The 14,511-nt window shown below is 42.7% G+C and overlaps 1 protein-coding gene across 1 annotated transcript in view; it reads left to right on the forward strand.

Annotated features, from left to right (window-relative positions):
• The window catches only part of E2F1 (E2F transcription factor 1), a 32,559-nt gene extending 32,028 nt beyond the window's left edge, over window positions 1-531 (forward strand). Inside the window, exon 7 of the mRNA XM_044299375.1 lies at window positions 202-531. Within this exon, the coding sequence (XP_044155310.1) occupies window positions 202-437 (236 nt within the window). The 3' untranslated portion in view covers window positions 438-531. The remainder of the gene's footprint in view (window positions 1-201) is intronic.
• Window positions 532-14,511: the final 13,980 nt, after the last annotated feature.

Below are 14,511 nucleotides of genomic sequence, written 5' to 3' on the forward strand. Positions count from 1 at the left end.
TTTTTTATGCAGAACCATTGAAGTTAATAGTTCTGCATACGGTGCGCAAAAAAAACAAAGGGACCCGGAGACCAAATGCGTTTGTGTGCATGAGCCCTAAGACTTAAGAGTTTTTCAGCGCATTGTAGTATTCTATCTTTCCCTTTTTCTGTGGATCTGGCTTATAAAACATGACGATTTGAATGTTTGTTTTGCTTCCAGAGTCATTGCTATCACCGGAGACAGATCTTCCCTTGGGTTACTCGGCAGAAGACCTTCACCTGTCCCCCGTCACCGCTGCTGTCCTGCCTGACTTTCTCTCTGATGAGTTCATCAGCTTGTCTCCTCCCCTCTCTCACGAGTACCACTTTGGGCTGGAGACCAGCGAGGGTGTAAGCGAACTGTTTGACTGTGATTTTAGTGACCTGACATCTCTGGACTTGTGCAACGAATACTGATACAGCCTGGTTCTTGTCCATTTACCAACACAAGCCCCACTTTCCTACCCTACATCTACTGCTCATGGCATGTGATTGTTGCTTCCCCCCCCCCTCCCTTTTTTAATCGCATGTACATAATGAACGAGGAAGTTAGCACTTATAACCGTGAGCACCCGTAGCATAATCATAGCACTTGCGTTTGAGCAGCCGAAGACCTAAACAAGGATATACGTGACACAGAGTAATGCGATCAGTGTCTGTAATATAGCACGTGAAACTGAAGTTATTTGTATGTCAATTCCTAAAGACTTGTGCAGACCCGTCGAGCATCTGGAACATGCCGCTCTCCTTGTGCTTTTACCCCAAGGTTTGTTGAATTATGATCTCCATATAAAATGACCTGGTTATGGCGGCTACTTGATGACTTTTCTGCTTTCTCACCATGTCTCCAGTGTCAGAGGTCCTGATTTGTGTTGCATTATAATTTATTTAATTATAAAGCTATTTGTTAATAGTACTAGAAGAAATATATTTGTCCTTCACAATTAGGTTGTTGCCCAGCATGAAGTTTCTTCAGGGTACAGCCACTTCTGTCGCGTTAGGTTAGGGCTGCATGGTAAATTAAGTGGCCTTTAGACAAGGTGTGCATTATGGTGGCAGAACTTTAAATTGTCATAGGGTATAGGGGACCCACCTTTTGATTTAGGTTGCCCATGCTGTGAGTTTAGCTACCTTAACTTGCGCAACTTTAGTTCTAGCCCTAGTCTTAAGCATCTGTACCATCCAAGTCCATTACACAACAGAAACCAGCAGTGTTCAATAGACCCCGATTGACTTTGACATCAGAACCTTCATCATCAGAGGCTCCAGGCATGGCCTCCAATGTAGATGTGAACACAGCCTTTTAGGCCCCTTGCAGACGAGTATGTCCGGATGTGTTCAGTGAAAACTGCAATTTTGCTAACAAAGCCATTCTGTTTTGTTTGCGATCGCGTTCAGTTTTTATCGCGCGGGTGCAATGCGATTCACTGCGTTTTGCACGCTCGTGATATAAAACTGTTTACAAACATCTCTTAGCAACCATCTGTGAAAATCGCATCCGCAGTTGCTAGTAGATGCGATTCGATTTTCGCGCTGCCCCATTCACTTCTATGGGGCAAGCGTTGCATGAAAATCGCAGAATATAGAACATTCAGCGATTCGCAAAAGTGATGTGTGAAAACTACCGTTCATGTGGACAGACTGGGTCCGTATTCCGTGCAGGCGCAATGCGTTCGCATCATGCATTGCACCCGCGCGGAATTCTCGCTTGTGTGAAAGGGGCCTTACAGTGGTAGTTCTGCTAAATGCTGGACTATTTCATTGTGTGAAATACATGGGTCTCATGGATAAGAACTGTCATCACAGTGTCATTCATAGCAGCCATTCAGATTACTTGAACCCTGGAATCTGTGGCCAGCACTGACCACTTCTCGTTTCATAACTGAAGCTCATTATTCTAAATTATTTGTCAGAAGAAGTCTTGATGGAGTCCTATTTTCCTGACGTACAGAAGAATATGGAGGTGCAATGTATTCTGCGTGTAGCTTTTCTGTAGATTGTCTGAACAGTATTTATAATGCGTGTGTTTCAACCCTCCGTCCCCTTGGTTCTTTAGAATGGCACTTTGTTCTGGATGTTCACTTGCAACAGCCATGGCCAATGTTTTGGTAAATATCTCCGCTTAAGTTATCTGTAAATCTTGTTCTCGTTTTCCAATAAAGACATTTTCAGCTAAACCTTTTTTGGTTTTCTGTATGAGAAAAGTAAGTTAAATATAATTGTATAATGGTGTGAAATGTGGGGGCTCGTCCTATGTTTGTAATCTGACGCTGCCATCTGATACTGGGTTTGTAGGGATATCATAAGCTGAATTATAATAAAACAATTTTCCTTTCTCTGTTTGCACAATGAATTCGGATAGCACTGATGTGAGTTTTCCAGGTACTGTAGCTGAACTGTGTGAGACAAATGCTATGGCGGGGTGCGGATGTGTGTTAATAGGCGGGCTAGGACCTGATGTAGGCCTCATGTCTGTCTTGAGTGTTCCCCAGCAGACTGTGCCTCTCTGGCGCAGACTGCTGGTCAATGTCAGTATAGCACTGACATTAAAATGCATTGCCCTATAGCAGGTATGGCTAACCTGCAGCTCTCCAGCTGTTGCAAAACTACAACCCCCAGACTGCATACAGCCTGTTATACGCTCCTTGTTGGACGATTACCGTAAGTGGTTAAAAAAAAGTAAAGAAAACCCCCATTAAATAAAAATAAAAATTCCAATAAGTTTTTTCCCATTGAAAATATGCTTTTCAATTAATAAAATTACAAGAATAAAATATCCCCCACGTACTTGGAATCGCCGCATGTGTAACAACCCACACTACACAAATATCATGTAAATTATCCCCTACGGTGAACCCTGTAAACAAAAAAGAAATAAATAAATAAATTAAATAAAAAATTTCCTAGCACTTATCAAAGGGAGAGTCAAGAAAAAGGGGAGGAATGTAGGGGGATCTCAAGGTTCAAAGGGTTCCGACGAGATATAGAGAATGTGCAGAAAACCATTTAATAAACGTGGGGAAAATATTTACGTCGCAGGTACAAGGGCCCCACACCATGGAATACCCTATGCATGAAGCATCCAATCTTGAACATCACCCGTTGTTGGACGGGGAGCCAGTGCAAGGCATTAAGAGGGAGAGAGAGTGATATGTTCTCAGCGGGCAACACCTGTTAGGAGCCTTGCTGCGGCATTCTGCACAAGTTGAAGTCTATGCAAGTTCTTCTTAGGGAGTCCCATGTGCAAGGCATTACAATAGTCCAACCGACTGCTGATCGCTGCTCCGACCAAGGCTTTCCTGAGCGGGGATTCGATGTATTTTAAAATCCTCCCCAGAAGTTTCCGCTGGTAGTGGCAGGTACTAACCACCTGATTTATCTGAGGGGCCAGGGTTAATCTGGAGTCCAAGACCACTCCCAAGTCCTTAACCTGGGTGGCTGTCTCGGGGACAGGTCCAAAAGACAATGGCCATTGTGGTGCTGAGGGTGTAATTTTCTGGTCACTGAATGTAATACATTCAGTTTTGGTGCCATTAAGCTTTAGATAATTGGCACTCATCCAGTGATAGATCTCCAAGAGACATCCGGCCAGATCGACTTGATCAAATGTTCCTTTGGCAAGCCTAAAGTACAGTTGTGTATCATCCGCATAAACATGAAACTGAAGATTGTGGCTCCTGATGTCGGCCAATGGTCTCAGATAGATGTTGAACAAGACTGGGCATAGTGCCTAGCCGGTTGAGTGAAATACCCCCAGCTTCACTTGATGTACCCTGTCCTGGAGAAATGAGACCATCCATGCCAAGGTCTTTCCATCTAATCCGGCTACCACTTTCAACCGGTTCAATAACACTTGATGGTCAATAGTGTAAAAAGTGGATGATAGGTCCAGAAGGACTAGGACCATGGAGTCGTTCTGGTCTAATGCCATTAGTAGATCATCCTGGACATTGACCAGAGCAGTCTCAGTACCCCTTCCGGGTCGGAATCCCGACTGGAAGTAGTCAAGAATGTGATTGGCCTCCAGATATCCCTGCAGTTGTGCAACAACCTCCCTCTCGCCTATCTTTGCAACGAACGGCAGTCCCGAAATCGGTCTAAGGTTACTCAGATTGGTCACAAATAGCGCCGGTTTCTTAGGCAGAGGTGTTACCACTGCCTGCTTCAGAATAGCCGGCACCTGACCGCTGTAAAAGGAACTACTTATAATGTCTCGAATGTATGGTGCCATTGCAACTGCGGCGGACTTCACCACGGCCGCCGGGCATGGGTCTAGAGGCGAGGAGGAGGATCTAAGAGCTCCAATGATTTCAATCGTTCTCTCATCAGCGATGGGCTGAAATTCTGTGAAGGAATAGGGTAAGGTTGAAAATGAAGAAGAAAGTGTCTCATCCGTCCTATGAACCGTTGGGATATTGTCCCTAAGTTTCAGATTTTTTTTTCCAGCAAAGTAGTCAGCCATTTGCTGGCACAGTGCTTGAGAGTGCTCCGTCGTTGCAATCTTACATCTAGGATTGGCTAGTTCTTTAGCCACTTTAAAAAGTTCTCTGGAGTTGTTAGCCGCATTGCCTATTTTATTTGAGTAGTATGTTCTTTTGGTATTTTTAATATTATCTCTCTACTTTCTCATACTTATTTTGTATTTAATTTTGGTGTCTTCTATGGGATTTTTTCTTTTTCCAGGTCCTTTTTATCCTCTCTTATTTCAGCAGTGAACCAAGGCGGGTTTTTATTAGGGGGACGAGGTTGCTGTTTGTTTCATAGGTGCTAAGGTGTTTAGTATAGCCTCTATGTAATCCTTAAAAGCTGTTAGCTTTGCTTCTGTGGATTCTATGGAGCGGAATAAATCTATATTCAGATTCTCCTTAACCCCTTCAAGACACAGCCTTATTTCACCTTAAGGACCAGGTCATTTTTTGCAAATCTGACCAGTGTCACTTTAAGTAGTGATAACTTTAAAACGCTTTGCCTTATCCAGGCCATTCTGAGAGAGTTTTTTTTCGTCACATATTGTACTTCATGACACTGGAAAAATTAAGTCAAAAATTTTTTTTTGGGCATAAAAAAATACCAAATTTACCAAAAATTTGGAAAAATTTGCAAATTTCAAAGTTTCAGTTTCTCTACTTCTGTAATACATAGTAATACCCCCAAAAATTGTGATGAGTTTACATTCCCCATATGTGTACTTCATGTTTGAATTATTTTGGGAATGATATTTTATTTTTTGGGGATGTTACAAGGCTTAGAAGTTTAGAAGCAAATCTTGAAATTTTTCAGAGATCCAATTTTTAGGGACCACTACAGGTCTGAAGTCACTTTGCGAGGCTGACATAATAGAAACCACCCAAAAATGACCCCATTCTATAAACTACACCCCTCAAGGTATTCAAAACTGATTTTACTAACTTTGTTAACCCTTTAGGTGTTGCACAAGAGTTATTGGCAAATGGGGATGAAATTTGAGAATTTCATTATTTATTTTTTTTTGCCTAATTTTCCATTTTAACCAATTTTTTCCACTAACAAAGCAAGGGTTAACAGCCAAACAAGACTGTATCTTTATTGCCCTGACTCTGCCGTTTACAGAAACACCCCATATGTGGCCGGAAACTACTGTACGGCCACACAGCGGGGCGTAGAGTGAAAGGTGCGCCGTTTGGTTTTTGGAAGGCTGATTTTTATGGACTGGTTTTTTTACACCATGTCCCATTTGAAGCCCCCCTGATGCACCCCTAGAGCAGAAACTCCCTAAAAGTGACGCCATCTAAGAAAGTACACCCCTCAAGGTATTCAAAACTGATTTTTACAAACTTTGTTAACCCTTTAGGTGTTGCACAAGATTTAATGGAAAATAGAGATACAATTTCAAAATTTCACTTTTTTGGCAGATTTTCCATTTTAATATTTTTTTTTTTCCAGTTACAATGCAAGGGTTAACAGCCAAACAAAACTCATTATTTATGGCCCTGATTCTGTAGTTTACAGAAACACCCCATATGTGGTCGTAAACTGCTGTACGGGCACACGGTAGGGCGCAGAAGGAAAGGAATGCCATACAGTTTTTGGAAGGCAGATTTTGCTGGACTGTTTTTTTTTTTTTTTTTTTTTTTTTTTGACACCATGTCCCATTTGAAGCCCCCCTGATGCACCCCTAGAGTCGAAACTCCCAAAAAGTGACCCCATTTTAGAAACTACGGGATAGGGTGGCAGTGTTGTTGGTACTAGTTTAGGGTACATATGATTTTTGTTTGCTCTATATTACACTTTTTGTGCGGCAAGGTAACAAGAAATAGCTTTTTTGGCATCGTTTTTTTTTTGTTATTTACAACATTCATCTGACAGGTTAGATCATGTGGTATTTTTATAGAGCAGGTTGTCACGGACGCGGCGATACCTAATATGTATACAATTTTTTTTATTTATGTAAGTTTTACACAATGATTTCATTTTTAAAACAAAAAAAATGTTTTAGTTTCTCCATAGTCTAAGAGCCATAGTTTTTACAGTTTTGGGGCGATTATCTTAAGTAGGGTCTCATTTTTTGCGAGATGAGATGACTGTTTGGCCCTATTTTGGGGTGCATATGACTTTTTAATCGCTTGCTATTACACTTTTTGTGACGTAAGATGACAAAAAATAGCTTTTTTTTACACCGTTTTTTATTTTTATTTTTTTACGATGGTCACCTGAGGGGTTAGGTCATGTGATATTTTTATAGAGCCGGTCAATACGGATGTGGCAATACCTAATATGTATACTTTTTTAAATTGATATAAGTTTTACACAATGATTTCATTTTTGAAACAGAAAAATGATGTTTTAGTGTTTCCATAGTCTAAGAGCCATAGTTTTTTCAGTTTTTGGGCGATTATCTTAAGTAGGGTCTCATTTTTTGCGGGATGAGATGACGGTTTGATTGTTATAATTTTGGCGTACATGCGACTTTTTTGATCACTTTTATTACCTTTTTTTGGGAAGTAAGGTGGGCAAAATTTCAATTTCATCATAGTTTTTTATTTTTATGGCGTTCACCGTTCGGGAAAAGTAACATGACTGTTTTATAGATCAGGTCGTTACGTTATTTTTCTCATGTTTAATCGGTGATAAATTGTTTTTTTTTTTTTTTTACTTTTTTTACTTCTTTTTTTTTGACCCAGACCCACTTGGTTCTTGAAGATCCAGTGGGTCTGATGTCTGTATAATACAGTACAATACACTATATATTGTACTGTACTATATTTTACTTACACTGAACAGATCTATGCCGCAGGGATCAAACTACATAAAGCGCTGCAAACCGCAGGTCTGAATTGACCTGCGGTTTGCAGCGATCGCCGATATGGGGGGGTCACAGGACCCCCCTCGGCATTGACCCTGGGTGCCTGGCTGTGTGTAACAGCCGGCACTCAGCGCTGTCACCATGTCTGCAGACATGGTGACAGTTGAATGCCATGACGAGTATACTAGTCATGGAGCGCTAAGTAGCAGTACTCCATGACTAGTATACATGTCATAGGTACAGTAGATTGTCACACTATCTCCTTCTCTGATCGCTTCCCTGACAGGAATTGGGACGATCAGAGAAGGAGAAACACACAGTCCCTCCCTACCCCCCCCCCCTTACCTGCCCCGATGCGCTGCGATTGGTCCCTCTGCAGTATTGGACCAATCACAGCGATCGTGGGCCGGTCAGGGCTCCAATACAGTTCCTTCCGGCTTCTCTGGTTGCCTAGCAACCCCAGCACGCCGGCTTCACTGAACCTTCAGCGCTTAAGTCCCTGCGCTGACAGTGAAAGTCGATCACGTACATGCACGTGGGGATGCGGTGAGGCACCACATTCCCCCACGTACATGTACGTGATGTTGCGTGAAGGGGTTAAAGCTGTTGCCAAATTCCTCCAAATTAAGAATTTTCAAATTTCTTTGAGTGAGAGTCTTATCCTTCACTGGAAAATGGGGAGCTTTTTTTTAAAGGGGGGATAGTTTGATTAAAAAGTGTATTTTTATGATCAGTCCACACCAGATCATGTATTGATTGGACCTGTATCTCCACCCCGGATGTCAGAATCCAGTCCAGGATGTGGCCGCCCCTGTGAGTCGGGGAGGTCACCTCCTGCATGAAGCCAATGGTCTCAAGAGATGTTAATAATTGCTGGGTTTGGATGTTGGACACGTCATCGGCCCAACAATTTACGTCGCCCACAATGATGTTCTTTTGACTATCTAGGAAGGCCGATGTGGCCAATTCCAGCAGTTCATCATCAAATCCTATTTTTAAATCTGGGGGGTGGTAGACAATATAGATAGAGAAGGCCTCTTCTGGCATTTGATAGCTAGGTGTTCAAAAGTTTTAAAAATTGGGCCATTCTTAAGGGCTGTCATCATTAGATGCTCACGAAAGACCATTGCGGCACCTCCACCTCTAGTGGCCCTGTCTATGTGGAGAATTTTGTACAAGGGGGGAGACCAATTCATCCAACATAGGATCCACCCCCTCCGAAAACCACGTTTCAGTTAGGCACAAACAATCTAGATTATTCGATAAAATCAAATCATAAATGTTGGCTGCATTCTTAACCGCAGAACAGCAGTTTAGAAGGGCCCCTTTCAGCAAATGCTGGTTCTGAGTTGGAATCGGCCCCGAAGGTGTAATCGTTTTCGGGAAGCTTTTCCTTCTTTATTGTTTTTTGGCAAGATGGCGGATTTCCACAAACTGTGGTCAAGTTCCTTGTTGTTTTTGCGGGCAATAGTGACAATGTGGCACCATTCAGAGCAATTGGCTCATTATGTGTGTACATCATCATATCGATAACCATCCTAAAAAATCTGTTATTGGAGTAAAATTACTGTAAGACATAATAAAAATTAAAACTACAAGACCTTAAAATGTCAATTGTGTTACCCAAGTTCTCCAATCAAACCAGGTGCGCGTTTCCCAATAATGGAGGAGTCTTGGTGACGGCCAAGGGCGCATCGGCAATGTCAGTTAATCTTTGGCGTGCTGGCTGGGTTAATAAGGCTGGTTTCACACGGGCGTGACGGATTTGATCCGGGTGCGTTCAGTGAAAATGCTGCGATTTTGGCACTAAAACAAGTCAGTTTTGTCTGCGATTGCGTTTAGTTGTTCAGTTTTTTCCGCGCGGGTGCAATGCGTTTTGATGCGTTTTTCACGCGCGTGATAAAAAACTGAATGTTTACAAGCAACGTCTCTTAGCAACCATCAGTGAAAAACGCATCGCACCCGCACTTGCTTGCGGATGCAATGCGTTTTTCACGCAGCCCCATTCACTTCTATGGGGCCTGTCCTACGTTACAAACACAGAATATAGAACATGCTGCGATTTCAAAGCATTGCAGAAGTGATGCGTGAAAAAAAATGCTCATGTACACAGCCCCATTGAAATGAATGGTGCCGGATTCAGTGCAGGTGCTATGCGTTCACGTCACGCATGGCACCCGCGCGGAAATCACGCTCGTGTGAAAAGGGCCTAAGGGTACCTAACCAGGCCATCTGGATAAAGTGCTCGTGCTTCTCAGTTAGTGCAAGGTGCAAACAGATCCGGGATCCACTGCCCGCTCACCCGCTGGGGGGAGTCAGTTAGCCGCTGCGCTGGCGCAGTGGGGCCGGGTTAATAAGGGTACCTAACCAGGCCACACCCACAGTGTCTGTCGGGGCTCCGGCCTGACTGGTGTTCTTGGTATTCCTGGGAGATAGGCTCTGGCAGGAGGAAGTCTCTTATCTTTGAGGTAGGTGCTGGAAGTTCAATCTGGATAAAGTGCTCGTGCACTAATGTATTCTAAATCGCTACTGAAAAAACTTAACAAATGATCAAAAAGTGTTATTTACCAAAAAAATTATACCAATAAAAGTCATACCGCAAAAATCAAGCCCTCGCAAAACTCCATAGAACGAAAAGTAAAAAAGTTATGGGTCTTGGGATGCGGCAATGCACAAACATTTTCTTTTCTTTTTTTTTAAAAGGGGGTTTATTGCGCAAAAGTAGTAATATGTTAAGAAACCTATATGTATTTAGTATCGCTGTAATCATACTGACCCAGAGTATAAAGATATGTTATTTATGCTGAAAAATGAACGCCGCAAAATTTAAAAGGTAAAAACTCAGTGGCAGTATTGCTGTACTTCTCACCTCCCTCCCAGAAAGTGTTAAAAGTTAATCAGAAAGTTGTGTGTACCCCAAAATGGCACCATTAAAAACTACAACTTGTCCTGCAAAAAACAAGCTCTTCTACAGCTACGTAGACTGAAGGAGAGAAAAAAAGAGTTGTAGCTCTTGGAAGGCAAGGATGAAAAAAGGAAGAAAAACGCCCAAAACTGCCGTCACTAAGGGGTTAATTCTTTATATATAGTATATCCTGCCAGAACTCCCGTCTTGCACAGATTTTGATGCTGACCGTTATGGTCTGTTCACTGTCAGCAGAGATGTTAGATGGTAAAGATTTGAAACTCCTTTATCTAACCCTTAGATACTTTCTTAGGATTGCTATTTGGTGGCCAATCATCCCATCCATGCTGCAATGGGTCACTTATTACACACAGTGGAAGCTAGCACTTTCCAGTTCCTTCTTGCCTAATCTCCAGAAGCATCTGGAGAACAAGGTGGCATGGATGTCCATTTCAGGACCACTCAATAGTAAGAACAGCTCGTTCTTTACCTACATGGATATCCACTACTGAATGATTGTGCATAACAATGGAAACAATCCAGACACACACATAACATGCTTAACGCAGTTCTGTCTGAGAGAAAACTGTTTGCTCAGGACTGAATCAGATCTGATGTGGCACGTGGAATATTTACCAGCCTTTCCGTCTGGTGGCCGACTTTAGAAAAAGAGGCCTGTCCAGTCCCAACTGAACCACTTTATACACTTAAAAAGCCTAATAAATAATGGAATAGCATATGGAACCAGTGTGATGTCAGGCGTAGTGATCGCAAGGATTTCAGGAGGTTCCATTGGAAGTGGTTGCATATGACTAGGACATGCCATTAAAGGGCATCTGTCAGCAGATTTGTACCTATGACACTGGCTGACCTGTTACATGTGCGCTTGGCAGCTGTAGATATCTGTGTTGGTCCCATGTTCATGTGTGTCCACATTAGTGAGAAAAATGATGTTTTAATATTACACCTAGAGGCTCAGCTCTCTCTGCAACAGCTGCACGCTCTGCACTTTGAAAGGACCAGGCAGTGAAAAAAATCATCATGCCCGGCACTGGCGTAGCTATAGGGGTCACAGTTGCGACCAGGCCCCTAAGCCAGGGGGAGCTCAGAGGACCCCCCCCCCCCTTGCCAGTGGTGCTATATTTTTCCCTTTATAACAGGGCTCAACCTGCGGCCCTCCAGCTGTTGCAAAACTACAACTCCCAGCAAGCCTGGACAGCTTACAGCTATCAGCCTACAACAGGGCATGGTGGAAGTTGTAGTTTTACTACAGCTGCCTGGAGGACTGCAGGTTGAGCATTCCTGCTTTATAAGATGCAGTGCATCTTATAAAAGGAATACTAGTGAGCGCTTCCATAAGCGCTCACTTGTATGCAGCAGGAGGGGAGAGAAGTGATGTACGTACTGATGTGATGTACCCCTCCTCCAGCTCACTCTTCCGAGGTCCCGTGCTGCTGTGTCCCGGCTGCCTGCAGCATCAGGACGTACAGAGTGCACTCTGCAGGCAGTCAGGTGACTGTGCAGCGCGGGCCCCGAGAAGAGCCAGTACCAGGAGAGTGGAGGCAGGAGAAGTAACTTAATTTATTTTACAGTCAGATATGGGGGTCTGGAGAGGTCTAATGAGGAGTCTGGGGGTCTGATTAGTGGTCTGGGAGGTCTAATGGGGATCTGACTGTGGGTCTGGAGGTCTAATGGGGATCACACTGGGGGTCTGGAGGTCTAATGGAGATCTGACTAGGTCTGGAGGTCTATTGGGGGTCTGGTCTGAGGTCTGATATAGGGGTCTGGAGGTCTGGTTGGGGGTCTGATCTGAGGTTGGAGATGGGGGGGGTCTCATCTGAGGTTTGAGATGGGGGTCTGAATGGTAAGGGGGTATTTTTTTTGTACTGGCGCACAATATAAAGGGGTATTTTTGTACTGGCCCCCATTGCTCCTAGAGGCTCATTTGTATATATTAAAACATGATTTTTCTCAGCAAAGCAGGCATATATGAATATAGGACCAACACAGATGTCTTCAGCTGCCAAGCGCACATGTAACCGGTCAGCCAGTTTCATAGGTACAAATCTGCTGACAGATGCCCTTTAACTCTTGATCATTCAGTGTTTCCTTGCACCGCTTCGTTTCCAGCTATCCACTTTGCAACAACTTAAATGAGGCAAAGCTGCAATAGTAAACTCAGCCCATGGACAAGGGTGGCACTGTTTCTGGGGATAAAAAGGAGGAGGATGTGACAAATGTATGAGAATATGGAGATCTGTGGTTTCTTCTGACCGGATAATCCTATTTCTAGCCATGTGTTTCTCTGGAAGGCTGATGTAAATGTGCCCTTGTGTATTTGTAGAGAAGAATGATGATGCAGGCTGTACTGTCATTCATTACAATGTTACTGCCCATATTAAAAAGATTGATTGCAACGCCTGAGCCATTCAGAAAGTAATTACACCCAACTTATTTTTAGATCCAGATTCCTTTTCAGTCTTGATTGGGAAATGAGTGGTTCGTGTTTGCACGATAGATGGGTTCCTGCTTGGAGAGGAAAAACAATGGTTGCAATTAATCGAATGCACAATGGAAGCTGTGAAATGCTATACCGTAGCTAGGGCACTACATTAAAAGGGGGGACAAATGCTAGAAAAGAGCTATGTGCAATTATGTGTTATTATCCTAATGTTCAGTTGTGATATTAGGGTAAGTTTGTAAAATATTGTCTGTCTTGTAGCAATAGTGATTGTATAATATGAATATATGACTTTATACTGAGGCCTGGCCAGTTGTTCACTTGAGTGAAGAGCCTTGCCCCAGCTCATAAAGGACGGCGATTGTCCTAATTGGGGAATACCCCTTTATGATGACTAAATAGTAACTATGCAGGATGCTCACAAGACCCAAGCGCTGGACTTCACCTATAGAAGTTAAGAATTTATGTCAGCAAATCCGACAGGACAGTGCAACAGCACAGCAAACCAGCACGAGAATGTGGACCTACAGATCACAGAAAAACGCTAGACTAGAACCAGATACAATCATAGAGCAAAAGATCCCAGAATATAGGACAAAATATCTGAAAGGGAATGCAACTAGCAAACAATGTACAACCAGAATGGAGTAGGGACTGAATATAGAAAGGTTAGACAAACAGAAACTCTACCCTAATCAACCAGGCAGGTGATGAACACCCCAGATTCAGATGCAATAAAGTAGCATAGCAAGTGCTCAAACAAAATTAATAACTCTGTTAGTGGTGGCGAACATATGGCATGGGTGCCAGAGTCAACACTCAGAGCCCTCTCTGTGGGCACCCGCACCCTGAAAAAAGTCTATACCAATATACCTTAGAATTTTCCTGCCATTCATCAGTGCAGGGCACAGTATGAACAGCACAAGCAGCGCACTGAATGTAGGCAGATTATTATAGCTAAATGATAAAGTACATGGAAGCTATGTAACTGGCCAGACAAGACCTGTCCTAGGTTGCTAGTATAGTTTATATGTGTATACAGCTAAACCTGCCAATAGCCTTAATACAGTTCCTATGTTTATGTGTTAAAGACAAAATCAGAGTTATTTACTGTGACATCATGTTTTTGATGTCATATAACTGTTATATTTTGTGTTCACAGAAGCAAAAAGGGATAATGTACCTTTGGGATTCATTTTGTAGTGTAAGGTAGACTCAGTGACACAGCAGAAACAACAGAAAGCATAGTGTTAATCTGTTGTTGCTGGGCAGAAGTCTAGACCAATCACAGCCAGCTTCTCACACAGCAAGAGTTTTCACCAATCACAGCCAGCCTGTCTGGGAATTCCCCCAGCTCCTGCTGCTAGAATCATTATTCAACAGAGACAGGAGCTGAACAAACATTCACTCCACTGAGAGCTGAGTTTTATGGGAACAAGAGGCCAATATAGGTATTTAAAACAGTTATATAATGTTCATATTGTTAGTATTGTGTTTAGAACTGTATACTGAACTAGATATATATGTGTGTATATATGTGTTTACTTACGGTTCCACCATATTGAGCCATACAATTGCATACAAATTCAATTGCAAGTTTCAAATTGCAAGCTACAATTGCAAGCATACAGATTCCATATTGCAATCCGAATTGCATACAACCATACCAGATCATACTCTACCAATCTGCAAATAGTCACTGCTAACTGCATACTGCAAGTAAGCAGTTAGTTAGACGTCAGATATACCTCTCAGAGAGATCATAAAGTGCTCAAATAACTTAAAGTGAGAGTACAGATACTGTAGAGAGAAATACACTACGTGCAGAATTATTAGGCAAATG

Source organism: Bufo gargarizans, chromosome 6 (assembly GCF_014858855.1).
Source record: "Bufo gargarizans isolate SCDJY-AF-19 chromosome 6, ASM1485885v1, whole genome shotgun sequence".
In the NCBI taxonomy this organism is placed as follows: Eukaryota; Metazoa; Chordata; class Amphibia; order Anura; family Bufonidae; genus Bufo; species Bufo gargarizans.